Source organism: Lissotriton helveticus, chromosome 1_1 (assembly GCF_964261635.1).
Source record: "Lissotriton helveticus chromosome 1_1, aLisHel1.1, whole genome shotgun sequence".
NCBI classification, from domain to species: domain Eukaryota; kingdom Metazoa; phylum Chordata; class Amphibia; order Caudata; family Salamandridae; genus Lissotriton; species Lissotriton helveticus.
This window is the reverse complement of record NC_136057.1, coordinates 828,792,804-828,808,348: the sequence shown is the minus strand read 5'-3', so window position 1 is coordinate 828,808,348 and position 15,545 is coordinate 828,792,804. Positions and strand designations below refer to the sequence as shown.

The 15,545-nt window shown below is 43.6% G+C and overlaps 1 protein-coding gene across 1 annotated transcript in view; it reads left to right on the top strand.

Annotated features, from left to right (window-relative positions):
• EEA1 (early endosome antigen 1) overlaps positions 1-15,545 on the top strand; it is a 764,210-nt gene that overhangs the window by 305,762 nt on the left and 442,903 nt on the right. The window contains exon 19 of the mRNA XM_078674577.1: positions 7,895-8,225. Coding sequence (XP_078530703.1) covers positions 7,895-8,225 — 331 coding nt within the window. The remainder of the gene's footprint in view (positions 1-7,894; positions 8,226-15,545) is intronic.

The following is a 15,545-nucleotide window of genomic DNA, read 5'->3' as shown; positions in this document are numbered from 1 at the left end:
ATCTCTGGAACGAGCAGTGGTGGCCAACGGTTCTGGGCACAGCCCCCACGCCTAACACCTTGGTAAAAAATCTTGGGGTCTGGATGGACGCTTCCCTTAGTTTCCGGGACCACACTAGGAAAGTTGCCGGCACTTGTTTCGGCCTGCTGCGTGGGATCGACCCCTTATTAAACATTTTCGACCCCTCTACACGCCAGCTGATTGTACAGGCTTCCATTCTTTCACGCCTTAATTATGTCAGCTCTCTTCTACTTGGGGCTAATAAGGCCGAAATATGCCGGCTACAGCACGTTCAAAATGCTGCAACCAGAGCGCTTGTAGGTCTCCCACACTTCTGCTCCACTGCTGTTACTATCCGGAAGCTGCATTGGCTTCCCATGGAGAGTAGGATCCAATTTAAAGCACTCTGCCTTTCATTTAAAATTGTGAAGTCCACCCGCCCCAGCCTATTGAGCAATTTGCTTGTTTTGTATGCACCCATGCGTAGGTTACAGTCGGCGGACCGGCAGCTGGTCACTGTCCCTTGGGTAAAGCATGGGCGGGAGGGCGTTCCTTCCGCTATTTGGCAGCCAGGCTATGGAACTCCCTGCCGGAGCAGATCCGTGGCGTGGACTGTTTACTCACTTTTTGAAAAGCTATTAAAACCTTCCTCTTCCCGGTGGCCTAAACTGGTGTTTTTTTCTGTTTAGGTGTCCTTTTGTCTGTGGTCTCTGTGTTTCTTACCTTGTAGCTGTAAGCGCCGGGATGCCCCTTCGCTGGGGCAGCTTAACGCTCTATAAACTCTATTAACATAACATAACAGTGGTAATATGGGGAGTGTATGTTCTATTCTGTAAAGTGTAATTATGTGGCGTGTAATTATGTGGCACGGAGTGGTATTTGGAGTGCATGCTGCATTGAGTGCAGTGTAATTATGTAGCATATAATTATGTGGCACTGAGTGGTATGGGGAGTTTATGTTGTATTCAGTAGAGTGTAATTGTGTGGCGTGTAATTATGTGGCACTGAGTGGTATTATTTGGAGTGTATGTTGTATTGAGTGCAGTGTAATTTTGTAGCGTATAATTACGTTGCACTTTGTGGTATTATGTGGAGTGTATTTATGTTGCATTGAGTAGAGTAATTATGTGGCGTGTAATTATGTGGCACTGAGTGGTATGAGGAGTGTATGTTGTATTCAGTAGAGTGTAATTGTGTGGGCTGTAATGTGGCACTGAGTGGTATTATTTGGAGTTTATGTTGCATTGAGTGCAGTGTAATTTTGTAGCGTATAATTACGTGGCACTGTGTGGTATTATGTGGAGTGTAGTTATGTTGCATTGAGTAGAGTGTAATTATGTGGCGTGTAATTTGTGGCAGTGAGTGGCAGCTACATGTAAGTTGTCAATACTATACGACTGATGTCTAAACTTAAGCCCTTATGCCATGTATCAAGACTCAACTCCGCCCAGTCAAAAATTTAATATGTGATATAACCAAAGAGAAAATTAGAGAAATGAAAATTAGAATTGAAAATTAGAATTGAAAATTAGCGTGTGTTTAAAATCAAAGAGATACTGTGGATCACAAATATGTACAAGTTCAATATAGTAGGTTCACAAAAAGCAACTCATTTCCATCCAGTCATTAACACCCCCTGGGGTCATTGTACCCAACCGTTTCATCCAAAATGTCTCCCTTTGAAGGAGTTTTTAATTCATATCAAAACCAACTTTTTCTAGCACTGAATAAAATTGTTGCAACCACCAGTAATGGAGAAACCAACAGAAAAACCTGGACCCTCAGGTCAACAGGTTTTTTTTTTGTCTCCGGTCACGGACCTAGAACATCTGCCAGACACGGCTATCCCAAAAGACAACAGAAAACAAGGAGAGGACAAAGAAAAGGAAAAAGAGAAAAGAGCAAAAAAGGACTGAGGAGCCAAGGGAAACCCTCATAATTAATATTTATCCGTATAATCTGATACCAAAGGAGGAGGAGATCTTAAATGAAGGCATTTCATTTGTGGCAACGTACTTGGGCCCCAGTTTTGAGAACCAGGTATCCTTTTACAAATTTATGAGAAGTTTGAGATTAAGGAATTTTTTGAAAATGTTCCATCCCAAGAAATCCAAAGACCGCAGCGTGATGTTTTTAGACCAAAGAGTACATTTGAAGCCCCCATTTCCCATAAAACATTGGATTTGTTTGAGGCACTGGTATTGAAAGACCTGAAAAAATTGAACTACAAGAGGAACTGCAGGATGCCTAGTAATGAGTAGAGCCGAGAGAAGCATTTTGACTCCATTAGGCAACAGACAAGAACTTACTTTCCAACAGCGGATAAGGGCGGTGCTCTCGTCCTCATGGACACAGAATTTTACAATACCAAGGTTAATCTTCATGTGGAAGACACCAACATGTAAATGCCATTAGAGCAAGATCCTACTATGGAAATATTGAGACTCATTCAACAACTAATCAATAAAGTACTTCATATGGATTGGATCTCAGAGAACATGGCTAAATTTCTTATGACCAAATTCCCTAGAAGACCAAATTATATATGTTGCCAAAAGTGCACAAAAGCTTGGAGGACCCCCCATTCCAACCCATCGTGTCGGGATGTGGCTCATTCTTTGAACCCACCGGCAAAATAATATTTTACTGTCTACAACCGCTCATTCAAGAATGGCACACATATATCCAGGACACAGCAGATTTTATTCTTAAACTCGAAGATCACTTTATCAACTGAGAAAGAATACATACTATGTACTATTAATGTAATATCACTGTACACATCGATTGTTCATTCTGAAGGATTGGAAGCACAAGAATGGTTGTTATTGCAACATCCTGAAATTTAAATGAATCCAGTTTTTTTTACTTGAACTCACTCACTTTTGTCTTCAAAGTTATTTTGAATGGGCCAACACATTTTTTATGCAATTGAATGGTACATCGATGGGCTTTGCAGGAGCTCCTGCCTATGCTAACACGTAAATGGCTAAGTATGAGGAAGAACACATTTTTCAGAACGATGATTGGATTGAAGATTTACAGTATTTCTGTAGATTTTTTGACATTTTCAAAATCTGGTCAGGTACAGAAAACAAACGGGTTCAAAATATTAACAACTTGAACACTAAAAACCCCAGTATACAGTTTACTTATTCATTGAGCAGTCACAAAATAGCATTTTTGGACGTTTGGGTCGAGATCAAAAACCACCAGTTAACTACGGGATCCACAGACAAACAGTCTTATACACCATCGTAGTTTTCATCCGCAAAGTCTTCTAAACAACTTGCCATATTCTCAATTTCTGAGACACCGACGTATTGTTTCTAAAGAAGAGGATTGCTTCGAGAACATTTATGAATTTAAAGCTAAATATGAAAGACTTCGGTATCCTGTCAAATTACTTGATGAAGCAGCAACACAAGCACTCAAACAAAATAGTCGATCTCTTCTATTGAAAAAAGACAACGTTGAAAACAAAAGGAATGTTTTTGTCTCAAAATTTGCGATCAATTCGCAAAAGATGAGGAGCATTATTAATAAGAGATGGGAACTTCTTCAGTCAGAAACAGACTTCCAGAATATTTATTCCGAGCAACCATTATTTGCTTATACTTGCTCGAGGAACATCAAAGAGCTGTTAAGCAACCGGAAAAATCTTTTGCAAAAACGTGAAACTGCTGGCATGCGACGATGTGCAAATTGTGTACATTGCAACAACGTTATCCTCGGCAATATTATTTCACACCCACATACTGGGGAAAAGATTAAACTGTATTACAAAGGAGATTGCAACACAAGTAACGTGATTTATACAATAAAGTGTCCATGTGGTTTACTCTACGTATGTAAAACCGAAAGAAAAGTCTAAACGAGAATTTCTGAACATAAAAGCAGAATTCGCAACAAGGGGATCACCTTGGCACTAGCTTCACATTGGTCAGAAAAACATCACACAATAGCACAAATGAGATTCCAAATTATAGAGTCCGTGCTGGAAAAGTTGGTTTTGATATGAATAAAAAAACTCCTTCAAAGGGAGACATTTTGGATTAAACGGTTGGGTACAATGGCCCCAGGGGGTCTTAATGACCGGATGGAAATAAGTTGCTTTTTGTGAAACTACTATATTGAACTTGTACATATTTGTGATCTACAGTCTCTTTGATTTTAAACACACGCAATTTTTTTTAAATTCTAATTTTCTCTTTGGTTATATCACATCTTCACTTTTTGACTGTGCGGAGTTGAGTCTTGATACATGGCATAAGGGCTTAAGTTTAGACATCAGTCGCATACTATCGACAACTTACATGTAGCTGATAGCTAGAAGCTTTTTCGTGTTTCAGGATGAGAAAAATTGTCATTATTATGTTTTTACTCTATTGAATGTGTGAGCTTGTTTTCTTCAGGAAAATATTTGTTGAATAATGGTAGCATCCGATCGTGGTCATGAGCAAGAATGGTTACGGTCTGTAATTTGGGCACTTTGGCATTGAAGTTAACTAAGGATTACTGTAGAGTGTATTTTTGACTTTATGATCGGGTAGCGACTAATTGCAGAGCATAAGTAGATTGATTCTTCCATTTTGAAGGCGGGTCCGCGTTGTATGGTTTCTTTGGTAACGACGCAGATACGTAATGAGGTTTACCAATTGGAATGGATTGTTTAAATATGCAAATCCGTCATGGATACATTTATTTATTTATTTATTTATTCATAGTTTTATATAGTGCAAACAAGATCTTTACAGATATCAGAGTGCTTCACAGAGACAGGGGTAGGAGCAACAGAACTGAACAGACATAATGGGAGCAGTATAATAGTCACTAACATAATAGGATAACAGTAATGTACAGAAAACATACCGATATACAATCAGGTAACAAATAATATAAGACGGCGCAAGTCATTGATCCCGCTACAATAGAGTTCAGGTAAACATTGGATGTAGGGATGGCTTATACCAATTTCTTAGGATAGAGAGAACACTGGGTGTGGGCATCGGGAGGGTGATTCAACCACCTAAAGTGTATCATATATTGGTCGGTAGTAGGAGAGTAGCATAGTAGTGTCACAATCAGGTAAGAATATAGTGCCAAGAAACAATCAGGTGAACAATAATACAGAGCGATGCAGAGTCTCTGGTCCAACATCTATAAAGTTCAGGAGATCTTGGCCAGAAGGATGGTTTTCACCTCTTTCTTGAAGAGTGCAGTGGAGGAGATAAGCCTGGTTTCAGGAAGGAGCGCATTCCAGATCCTGGGTGCCATTCCTGAGAAGGAGCGCTTGTATGTTTTTTCTTTCTGGAATCTACGAGGTTTCAGGAGTAGATTTTTTGTACTTCTGTTGGATCTCGAACCTCCCGATATAGACAACTTTTGAGCGAGGTAGTTGGGTGCCTTGTGATGCACGGCCGAGTGTGTCATAACGGCAATTTTTAGCTGTATTCTGGCTTCAAAAGGCAGCCATTTTAGAGATTTTAAGTCTGGGGATATATGCGAATGTTTTCTTGAGCCAGTAATGAGTCTCGCGGCAGCGTTCAGGGAGGCTCTTAAGGGTGCTGTTGTGGATAGCGGGAGTCCGCTGAGGGCCACAATTCCATAGTCTATGCGAGGGATGATTAAAGCTTGTACAGCAGTTTGGAAGTCTTTGGCTGGGAGGAAGGGTTTAAGTTTCCTCAGTGTGTTGATTTGGAAATTAGCTCCTTTTGTGGCTTTGCCAACGTGCTGTTGCATGTTGAGCTTGGTGTCGAGTGTGATGCCTAAGGATTTCGCAGAATCCACGATGGTCGGTTGGACATGGAGTGCTGTTAGGTTATTGAGCCAGGTTTGGGTGGTGGTAATTTTCGCCGGAGGTGAGATGAGTAGGAACTCAGTTTTCAGAGCATTTAGTTTGAGGTGATTATCGGCCAACCAAGATTGAGTGTTACTAAGTGTGGAATTCAGAAGTTTGACATCTTCCGGGGATCGTAGCTTTAGGTAAAGTTGTGTGTCATCGGCGTACATATGGAATTGAACATTGGATGCTTGGAGCAAGGCGGCGAGCGGTTCCATGACGAGGTTGAACAGTGTGGGGGAGAGGGAAGATCCTTGCGGAACACCTACATGTACGTTCCATTATCACATGACCAGAAGAGGTGACGATGGAGGCGTACGGGTTTTACTTGGACTTCAGTAAGCGCGGGAGATTGTATGATATGGGGATTGCTTTTGGCTCAATAGATTATTATTTGAAGCCATATACTCTCCGCTTCTTAATCCTCAGGGATTTCATTGGCGTCATGTTTTCAGCTTGCGACCGGAGCAGCTCGAAGCGTTAGCTTGCGTACATTTCTTACGGTACGTAAGGGGATTTTTTTTGTTCATACGAATGTTTAAGGTGCTGACTGTTTGTACTGCGAACTCTAAACCATGCTTTTTGGTTTTAACATCTAGGTTGTGCAAAATCCAGGCAATTGTAAGTACTTCTTTGTGGACTGATAAAAACGATAACACGCATTTATAATGGGTATGGCGGTTGATTTGCTTATTGTTTTACATTTGAATAGGATATTGAAGGATTGCCATATTAGTTAAACACCCAGAAGTTTGTATCTGCAATTTTGGAGTGAGTAGCATACCTGAAGGTTGAGCACATGGGTGCCTTTATTGGTGGAGGCTTTCTCTATTGTTGCTTTAAAAGTTTGTTCTTACACTAGAGTTGGTTTTTCACTACATATGTACAATATGTTGATTTCACTATTGAATAATTTTGTGTCATGATGCTATACAACTATAGCTGTTTTTACGATACATATATACCATCTTTTTGAATATGTACATTGCTAATTGAGCTATTTTTAGTTTGGAAATGACTGACCTTGTAAGATCATACTTATGGATCTTCAAATGAGCTGTTTCATTTGATCTTTATTATGTTTTGATTTACAGTGTTGCCCCTGACGAAGGGATAATGACAACATCCCGAAATGCGTTGGGCCATCAACATCTATATTGTTTGAAAAAATCTATTGCATCTCAATCTTATGTCTAACTAAATATTATGTTCATGATTGATTTATGTTTCATCAATGTAAAAATATTGTTTGGAAATCCAATATCAAACAAGACAATTCTTCTTTTATGAAGAATTCATTGAATAGAATGTTACCTGTGTTCTAAATGTTGTTTAACCTTTACTTAACAGTTTGTAAACCAATTATAGTAGTGCGTACCTGAGTCTAGCAGGTAGTTGGGCAGGCGAGTCATTACTTAGTCTATGATGAAGCATGACACCCAACCCCAATGGGTGTGTGTGAGGGCCCTTTTTCCGAAATTGGGAGACACCCTGTCTCCACTTTAGGGTAAGGGTGTTTTACCGACCTAGCCTCTGCCTCCCTCCTTCCACCCATAGGAACTGCATACCTCTTCCTCTAAAATGTATTCTCTGGGGCTTGTATGCGGGACCTACAAGCGTCCTATATCCCTCTTTTGTTGTAATCTATGTAGCCTGTCATCAAGATTAAGAATCAATGTTTGATGCTCTTGTTATACTCAACCTCCGTGGATAAGAATCACCTACCAGCAAGATAATCTGTAGGTACCCTGAGTGTGCCAATTCTTTTCAATTTGTTGGTTAGACACCACTAGGGCAGTCATGAACTTTTATGGCTTGATGGGTTGGTCTTAAGACTAGAGTTGCAGAAGCTTTTCTTTCTTTTGTGAAAGTGCAAATTTTTTGTTTTTGTGTAATCCTGTGTTTACTTTACGTGTTATTCTCATACAGTAAACCTTCTTGTAGAGACCGAGATTAAGTGTGTGTATCATAAAGTGGAATTAGATACTCAGTTGTGAATGTTTTCTCAGAATAATCTTTAGGCATGTACCTGTGCTTCACTTTGCATTTTAGAGCATCTAGCAATGCGTTGGACTTGAAAAAGAAAATTGAGTGTCTAGAACAAGCAAAACAGCAAAAAACAAAGCTAGAGGAAGAAAAGCACTTGCTTAAAGAAGACTTCCAGAAATTAAGTCTCAGTGCCATTGATAAGGAGAAGGAGATGTGTGCCAAGCATGAAATTTTATTAGGAGACGTTAAGAAACTGAAGTTGGAAAATGGTTCTTTATCAAAGGAGCTTGGAGATACCAAAGAAAAATTATTAAAGGCAACAGAATCTTTAAAAAAAGCACAAAATATCCTAGAAAAGGAAAAAGAAAAGGCCACAGCAACTGTAGAACAAAAGGTAAGTTTACTATTTATTGTACTTCTGTGTATGTTCAAGTTCATGACCTTGAAGTATTTATTTTAAATCTATGTTCTAATTTGTGCATTTTACAACAGGGGATTAGCTAAGATCTACATGTACATTTACAATTCTGTGAATAAATCTGTTTGGCAATTCTCTGAGCAAATTAAATTCCAAGCTTAAATATAGCAGCAGAGGACAAAATGTCTACTATGCACTAAAATGTTGGTTGTTGGATTGATTACTAAACATTGAAAATGAGAAAATATAGATGCACTGTTTCTGTTGGCAACCTTTCTTGCACAAGTTCATCATCTTATGAAATAGATCCAGGTCCGTTCCAGTCACTCAGATTTGTTTGCACAACTGCTCATGGGTATTGAAGTAGGTCATGCAATTCACTCACCATGTAAATCAGCACTTTCATCACACGTGATATAGAGACCCCATTGAAAATGTAACCTGCCTTATTTTATCCCTGGTGGCTACTTAAAAAAATTAATATTTTCTTTAATGAGGTTTACCCTAAAAATGTAATCTTGAAGTACTGTATGGACTTTAAGTAGCAGATTTCAGTGTTTCTTCCATCACCAATGTACGTGGTGCACGTCTTTACATAGTGATACTTAAGCCTGTTTCTGATGTCTGCTCTTGCACATAAAGGCTATTGAGTAGAGAAACCTATATTTTCATGGTCCTCCGTCAGAATTGCTTTTTCAAATCCCTACATTCCTCTTCTTCCTTGGACCTCAGGCTACATCTAAAGCAGAGCAGCCACAACCCAAGTTCCTACTCCGGCACAAGTTTAATTTTATTGACCGATCGAACATCATATTCAGTTTAACTAGAATCATTTAACTAGAAAATCACTTTTAACGCTCATCAAAATGCAATTTGCGCAAGCCATGTCATACCACTACAAAATGTACATAACAAAGTTCTTAGGCGTAACTAAACATAGTTAATCGAGAATCCACTTTAAGTCTGACCACAAAGCAAAGGGAAATTTAGATACTGCGGTCACTACTTACTACACTGGTGGAATCACTTTTACTAATTCTGAAAGCATGCTTGCGATGTGACATCCCCAACAGGCGACACAAAGTAACAATCCACCTGGCCTTGGGTCTAGTATAATATGAGCAAAGCAAGAACAAACGCTCCGTTTCGTCAGGTAGCATGCATATGTGGCACAAGGTGGACTTGTGTTTTTAGAAAAATGGGCTCCCCTACAGGCAGATGTCCGCAACGTACCTTACCTAAACTCTGAAGCATGCAATGACTGGATAATAAAAATCAAGAACTTCCTCAGCTTTGGGCACCCTCTTATGTAGTAAAACGTATTGTGTAACTACCTGTAGAACTAGCCAAAACATTTTGGGAAATAGCTCTCTCCCAGTATCTATTTTTAGCAGCATTAGCTGCAGCAAGCTTAATGGAGGAAGGCTCTTCCCAAAATTTGCCTAAACCTAGTTCGTTAAGTGTTTTCTTCACATAGGCTAGTCACATGGTCTTGTTAGTGCTGCGTAGGTTAAAATTATCAGCATCATTCTCTCTATAGGACTGTAATTCCTCAATGGCCCATGCACTGATCCAGTAAACTAACAGATTTAATGAAGCCAACGCAATGACTGGTTTAAGATGAAGGTCCATTCAGAGTTGAGCTAAAGGGGTAACTCCACAGGCCTGTAAGAGCTCTTACAAAATCATTCTCATTGGTCCCCAAGGAACCCATAAGACAGTGTCCTCATAACTCTGGGACATACATTGCTGAACGCCTAGGTTGGGCTTTATAAATATCCATAGCTGGAAGAATTGAATACCAGAATGCCATTTTCTACAAGTTTAACGATGGCTGGTCTAGAATTAACTTTCCGAAATCTGACACCCATGAACCAGAGTCACCCAAAGGTATCCCCAGGTAGTCCAACTTCTTAACCCTTTCCAACACTTCATTCTTCAGATGAATGATTCCCATCACCCTCTTACTCTTGTTGTAAGTCACCTCGTTGGTTTTTAGTGCATTGATTTCAAGGCTGTGGAACAAGGAAAGAGAGTTAAATCTGTCAAAGGTTTTCAAACTAGCTCTAGTTTTAACAAGCGGAAGAGTATCGTCTAGAAAGATGAGGGCTGGAATTTTCTACCCTGCTAGCATAAGGGTATATATAGTTGGCACAATTGTGCAGGCTATTAACACCGTTATTAACATACAAAAGGAAAAGAATGGAGGCTAAAACACAACCTTGGCGGACACCCTCATTGATTAGATTTTTTTGAATTAATACGCCATTCACACCACAATGAATCCTGACAAAGTTCCCCTCATGAAGGTGCACAATGATGATTAAAAAATAATCCGAGATTTCCAGCTTGTGAAGAACCTCCTCAGAGTTTATTCCTAGGGTCCAGGTCTAAAACGTCTCTAAGATCAATAAACGCCACAAAAAGAGCTCCTCCCCCAACATCCCCAGTCTTCCACTTAGTCATCAGAAAGCGGAAGACCTGGTCAAAAGAACTGGTTTTTGATCTGAACCCTGCCTGGAGGTGGGAATGAATATGATTATCCTCAATCCAGTCTAATCTCTCCAAGACCTGTTTTCAGAAATCTTTTATACGTTGAAGAGGCTGATTGGACGGTAATTAGATAATGTTTGGGCTTCCTTTTTTTGAATACTGGAACGATCACTGCCCCCTTCCATAGTGTTGGGAACAGTGTTAATAAAGGGAACCCAAATACTTAGACAGATCTTAAAAGATCCACTGGGATCTTATCCAGGCCCAGCGCCCTGCTCGACTTCTGAAAGGAGGCCGCTGCAGCTGTCTCGGCTAGGGTGAAAACAACTGGTGGAAGAGTAGACTCGGGAGAGTCAAAGTCTTATTTGCTGGTCTCGAAAAATAAGTCAGTTACCCGTGAATATGAATGCTGGGTCCCAAAATGGTTAACCCATTCAAATGGGTGAATAGAGGATTCCTCTGGCTTAGGTAAATTCCCAAAGCCCAGTTTCACTAACCGCCCAAATTTCCTCAGCTTATTATTAGCAGAAGCTTCTACAAGGTGTTTCCATCTATTCCTTCCCAATTTGCGTTGGCTTGCTTTATAACAGACTTATATACTCTACAGTCCCTAATCATATGACTTATTCCTTTCTTTAGAGGTTTAAGGAGGCAGATATTTGCCTCTTAAAACTGATGAGAGAACCACCCTGCCTGGTTAGCCTTGTCAGATATCGTCCTAAAATTCTTAAGGACATTTTTAAGTCCTGAAAACAATTTGTCATGCTCAACTACAGTCATAACATTACTTCCCCAATAATTAAGCATCTCCGCCATATGAAGAGCTGAATCAGTGTACATAATTGCTTACAACTCAGGAGAAGAGACCACAGCTTCACACTTTATATTCCTATGGTTGCAAGTGACCTCCAAAATTTGTCTTTGGGGCTGTGAAAGAAATGATGGTTCATTGGCAATTAGGTCCTTCACCGTAAGGACCGAGGGATTATGATCGTTCTCTTCCCTCTCCTGAATTTTCATGTCCACCGAAAGCTGCCGTATCCTGAAATCCAATATAATATAATTGTCATGGTTGCAATAAGCCCCTCTTTTAAAAGTAGGCATAGGGAGGACATCAGATGGTGAGCAGTCACTACAGGACCGTAGCCCAAATGCTAAAGTAAGACCAACCATTTGGAGGGCAGACTTCGAAAGGTGATGCCTAGTTGGAGGTATATGAAAGAGACTAATAGTTATAGATTTTTGACCTTACAATTACCTCCAGGTGTCAGACTGGATCCGGAGAATTTTTTCTCAGCAGTAGCCCTGTGCGTCGATAGGTGGCGTTGGTCGACTCCATGTTCGTCGTGAGTGCCAAAATGGCGTTACGGTATCTACTTAGACGCCACCACTGCGTGCTGACATCAGTTCTTTATTTTTCCGCACCAGCCAGCGCAGATCCAGAGAGAGCGGTGCCCGTAGTAGTTTTTGATTAGCTCTTTTTCGACTCCTGGTGCACGTAGGGATGTCCCATTGGCGTACCGGCTTTAAACCTTGTGACTCCTGTCACAAATTGATGTCATCACGGACCCACACCTCGTGTGCCTCTGGTGTCTGGAGCGAGACCACGACCCGAAGTCGTACTCCGACTGTCGGGCCATGAACCTGAAGTCTTTGCAGGAGTGGTCCCGAAAGCTTCTGGAGGCCCGGCAGTCAGCTCGGTGCCGGTCGAGAGAGAGGTCGCGGGACCGGTCACGGAGTCACCACCATCATTCCTCCTTGAAGTCTTTGTCGTTGAGTAAGTCAAAGCACAAGAAAAAGGCGAAGAAGCACTGTTGCTCTTCACCCTCTCCCCGTACGTCAGTCGGTGCGGGACGCGGAACGTCATTGTCCTTAAGCTCGACCCTCCCTGAGCCGGAGTGTCCCCTAAGCCAAGCCCTCCACTCCATCTTTGGGCCTCGCAGACTCAGCTGGGGGTTCTAGGCCTTCAATGCTGACGGCTCTGGCCTCGGCGCAGCAGGGCCCCCAGGGATCCAGGCCTGGATCCAGATTGGTGCTGGTTGACCTCACAACACCTCCCCCGGCTCCGATTCCTCCTCCGATGCCAGTTGTGTTCCTGGCCGGCATCGACCCTGACCTCCCCCTTGGCTTGGACACGGAGCTGGACCGGCGTCGACCAATGCCGGCCGGTACTTTTGTACCACTGTTCTATTCTGGTGTTCCTTTTCGCCCTGAGTGGCAGCCAGAGGAGGGTGAGGAGGACTGGGAGGGGTCTGTGGACACTCTGGCAGACCAGCTAAAAGAGCCGGACTGGAGATAGGAGTTGGGTGATGAGTGGTCTGGACACCTCCCAAGATCTTGGTATGCTTTCTCCCCCTACTATGGCCACGGAGGAGGGAGCCTCCTACGCTGTGGTGTTGCGTAGGGCGGCTGAGGCCTTAGGCCTTGAGCTTCCTACGGTGGCAGTCAGGACTAATCTCTTGCTGAGGTGCTTCAGCCAGCAGCGGCCTCTTCGAAGCCCCTGCTGCCATTCGAGGCCCTCAGACATCCTTCTGGGCACTTGGTCCAAGCCCAGCACATGGGCTCCTGTGGATAGGATCATTGCCCGACACCACTGTCCGGCCCCGGGCGACCCAATTTTCCTCTCCCAACACCCTAGCCCAGAGAGCATGGTGGTCCAAGCCTCAACGTCCAAAGGCGCGTTCACTACTGCTCCTCCAGATAGGGAATCCAAGAAGCTGGATCTTCTTGGGAAGATATTTTCTTCTGCCAGCTTAGGACTGTGGTCGGTGAACACCGCATGTCTCTAGGCCGCTACACCCCCTCTGTGTGGGACACGGTTGCGCAAGTGCTGCCACAATGTCCGGAGGAGGCCCGGACTGTACTCTCCCATGCGGTTGCAGAGGGTAGAGACACAGCAAAGTTTGCTATTCAATGTGGGCTGGATACTGCCGACTCGCTAGTTAGAACGAATTCTACGCCAGTAGCCTTGAGAGGCTATGCCTGGCTGAGGTCCACTGGCTTTTCGCGGGATGTCCAATTTACCCTTTTGGACATGCCCTTTGATGGCTGTCGCCTGTTTGGCGACAAGGCGGACAATGCGATCGAGCGCCTCAAGGACTCTCAGGCTACTGCTAGATCCTTGGGCCTTGCTGCCACCTCTCGCCCCGTTCAGTCCACCTTTCACCCCTTTCGTGGCTACAGAAGGGGTGCCCCACCACGTTCCATCCAGGGCCACAGGCCGGCACGCGGTCGGGGAAGTGAGACCCAGCGGTGTGGGTCTGGGGCCAGCGGGCAGGCCAGTCCACCAGTGCCCCCTCTGCACCAGTCACCAAGCCTGACCTTTCGGGCCACCAGTTGCCAGAGGGTGGCAGGATTTGCCATCACCTCCCCCACTGGCACATCACGTCGGACAGGTGGGTTTTGCAGGTAGCCCGAAGGGGGTTCCCCCCCCCCCCCCCCCCCCCTCGAGACTACCCCTCCATCAATGCCACCAACACTCCATCGGATGTCGGAGGATTACTTGTCCCTTCTCCATCAGCAAGTTATGGCTCTCTTTGCCAAGGGGGCCATCGAGCGAGTCCCTGTGCCAGAAACAGGTGGTGGTTGTTATTACCAATGTACTGGGGTGAATGTATGACATTGTTCTGCATTCTGTCCATCAATTGTTCTTTTTGCATCCGTCACCCCGAGTGGGACGGGTATTCCCAGACATGGGTCCCGTTCTCTCCACGGAGTCAACCTATCCTTACTGATGAGGACTGAAAGCACGAAACCGGTCCTAGTATGCTTGTTTCCAGTCCAGGGAGGGCCTGGCAGTTCGGCTGGAATGTTCCCATTGGGCGCAGGGTCAAGACTGATTTGCATATGGCTGGGTCCAAACTGGAATGGCATGGTGAACAAAAAAACGATGGATTTAGGCCCAGATCTCTGTACTGGGGTGAATGTATGACATTGTTCTGCATTCTGTACATCAATTGTTCTTTCTGTTATTCCCACTACTTCATGATGCCCAAGAAGGACAAAGGCCTGCATCCTATCTTGAATCTCAGGGACTTCAACCGCTTCCTCTGGAAGGAGAAGTTCAAAATGTTGACATTGGCTCCGCTTCTTGTCTGCCCTTGGCCCTGGAGACTGGATGGTAGCGTTGGACTTGCAGGACGTTTATTTCCATATCCCGAGTCCTGCCGGGCCGCAGGTGTTACCTACGGTTCACGATAGGCCACAAGCATTTTCAGTTTACCATGCTCCTCTTTAGCCTTACCAGCGCCCCTTAGGTGTTAACGAAAGTGATGGCGGTGGTCGCAGCTCATCCGCGTAGATCCGGGGTCCCAGTATTCCCATATCTCGAAGACTGGCTGCAGAAGGCAGATTCACCCCAGGCTGTCGTCTCCCACATCCAGACTATGGCGGACCTCCTGAATTCCCTGGGGTCAACGTGACAAAGGGGCTCCTGATTTCCCTCCCGGAAGCTCCTTTTCATTGGAGTGGTTCAGGACGCAGCACAGTTTCGGTTCTATCCTCCCTAGCAGCGAGTCTGAGATATTCGGACTATGATACTGATGTTCCAGCCTCTATTCTGGATTTCGGTGAGAATGACCCTGAGGCTGCTGGGCCTCATGACCTCCTGCTGGTGGACCATGCCAGGTGGCATATGCAGGCTCTGCAGTGGGACCTGAAGTTCCAGTAGGCGCAGCATATTGGTAGTCTTTCCGATGTCATCCAGATCTCGGAGGGCACTGCACACCAGTTGTCAACGGCAGATCCTTCTCCCTTCCCCAACCAAAGTTCACTGAGGTGATAGATGCATCACTCCTGGGTTGG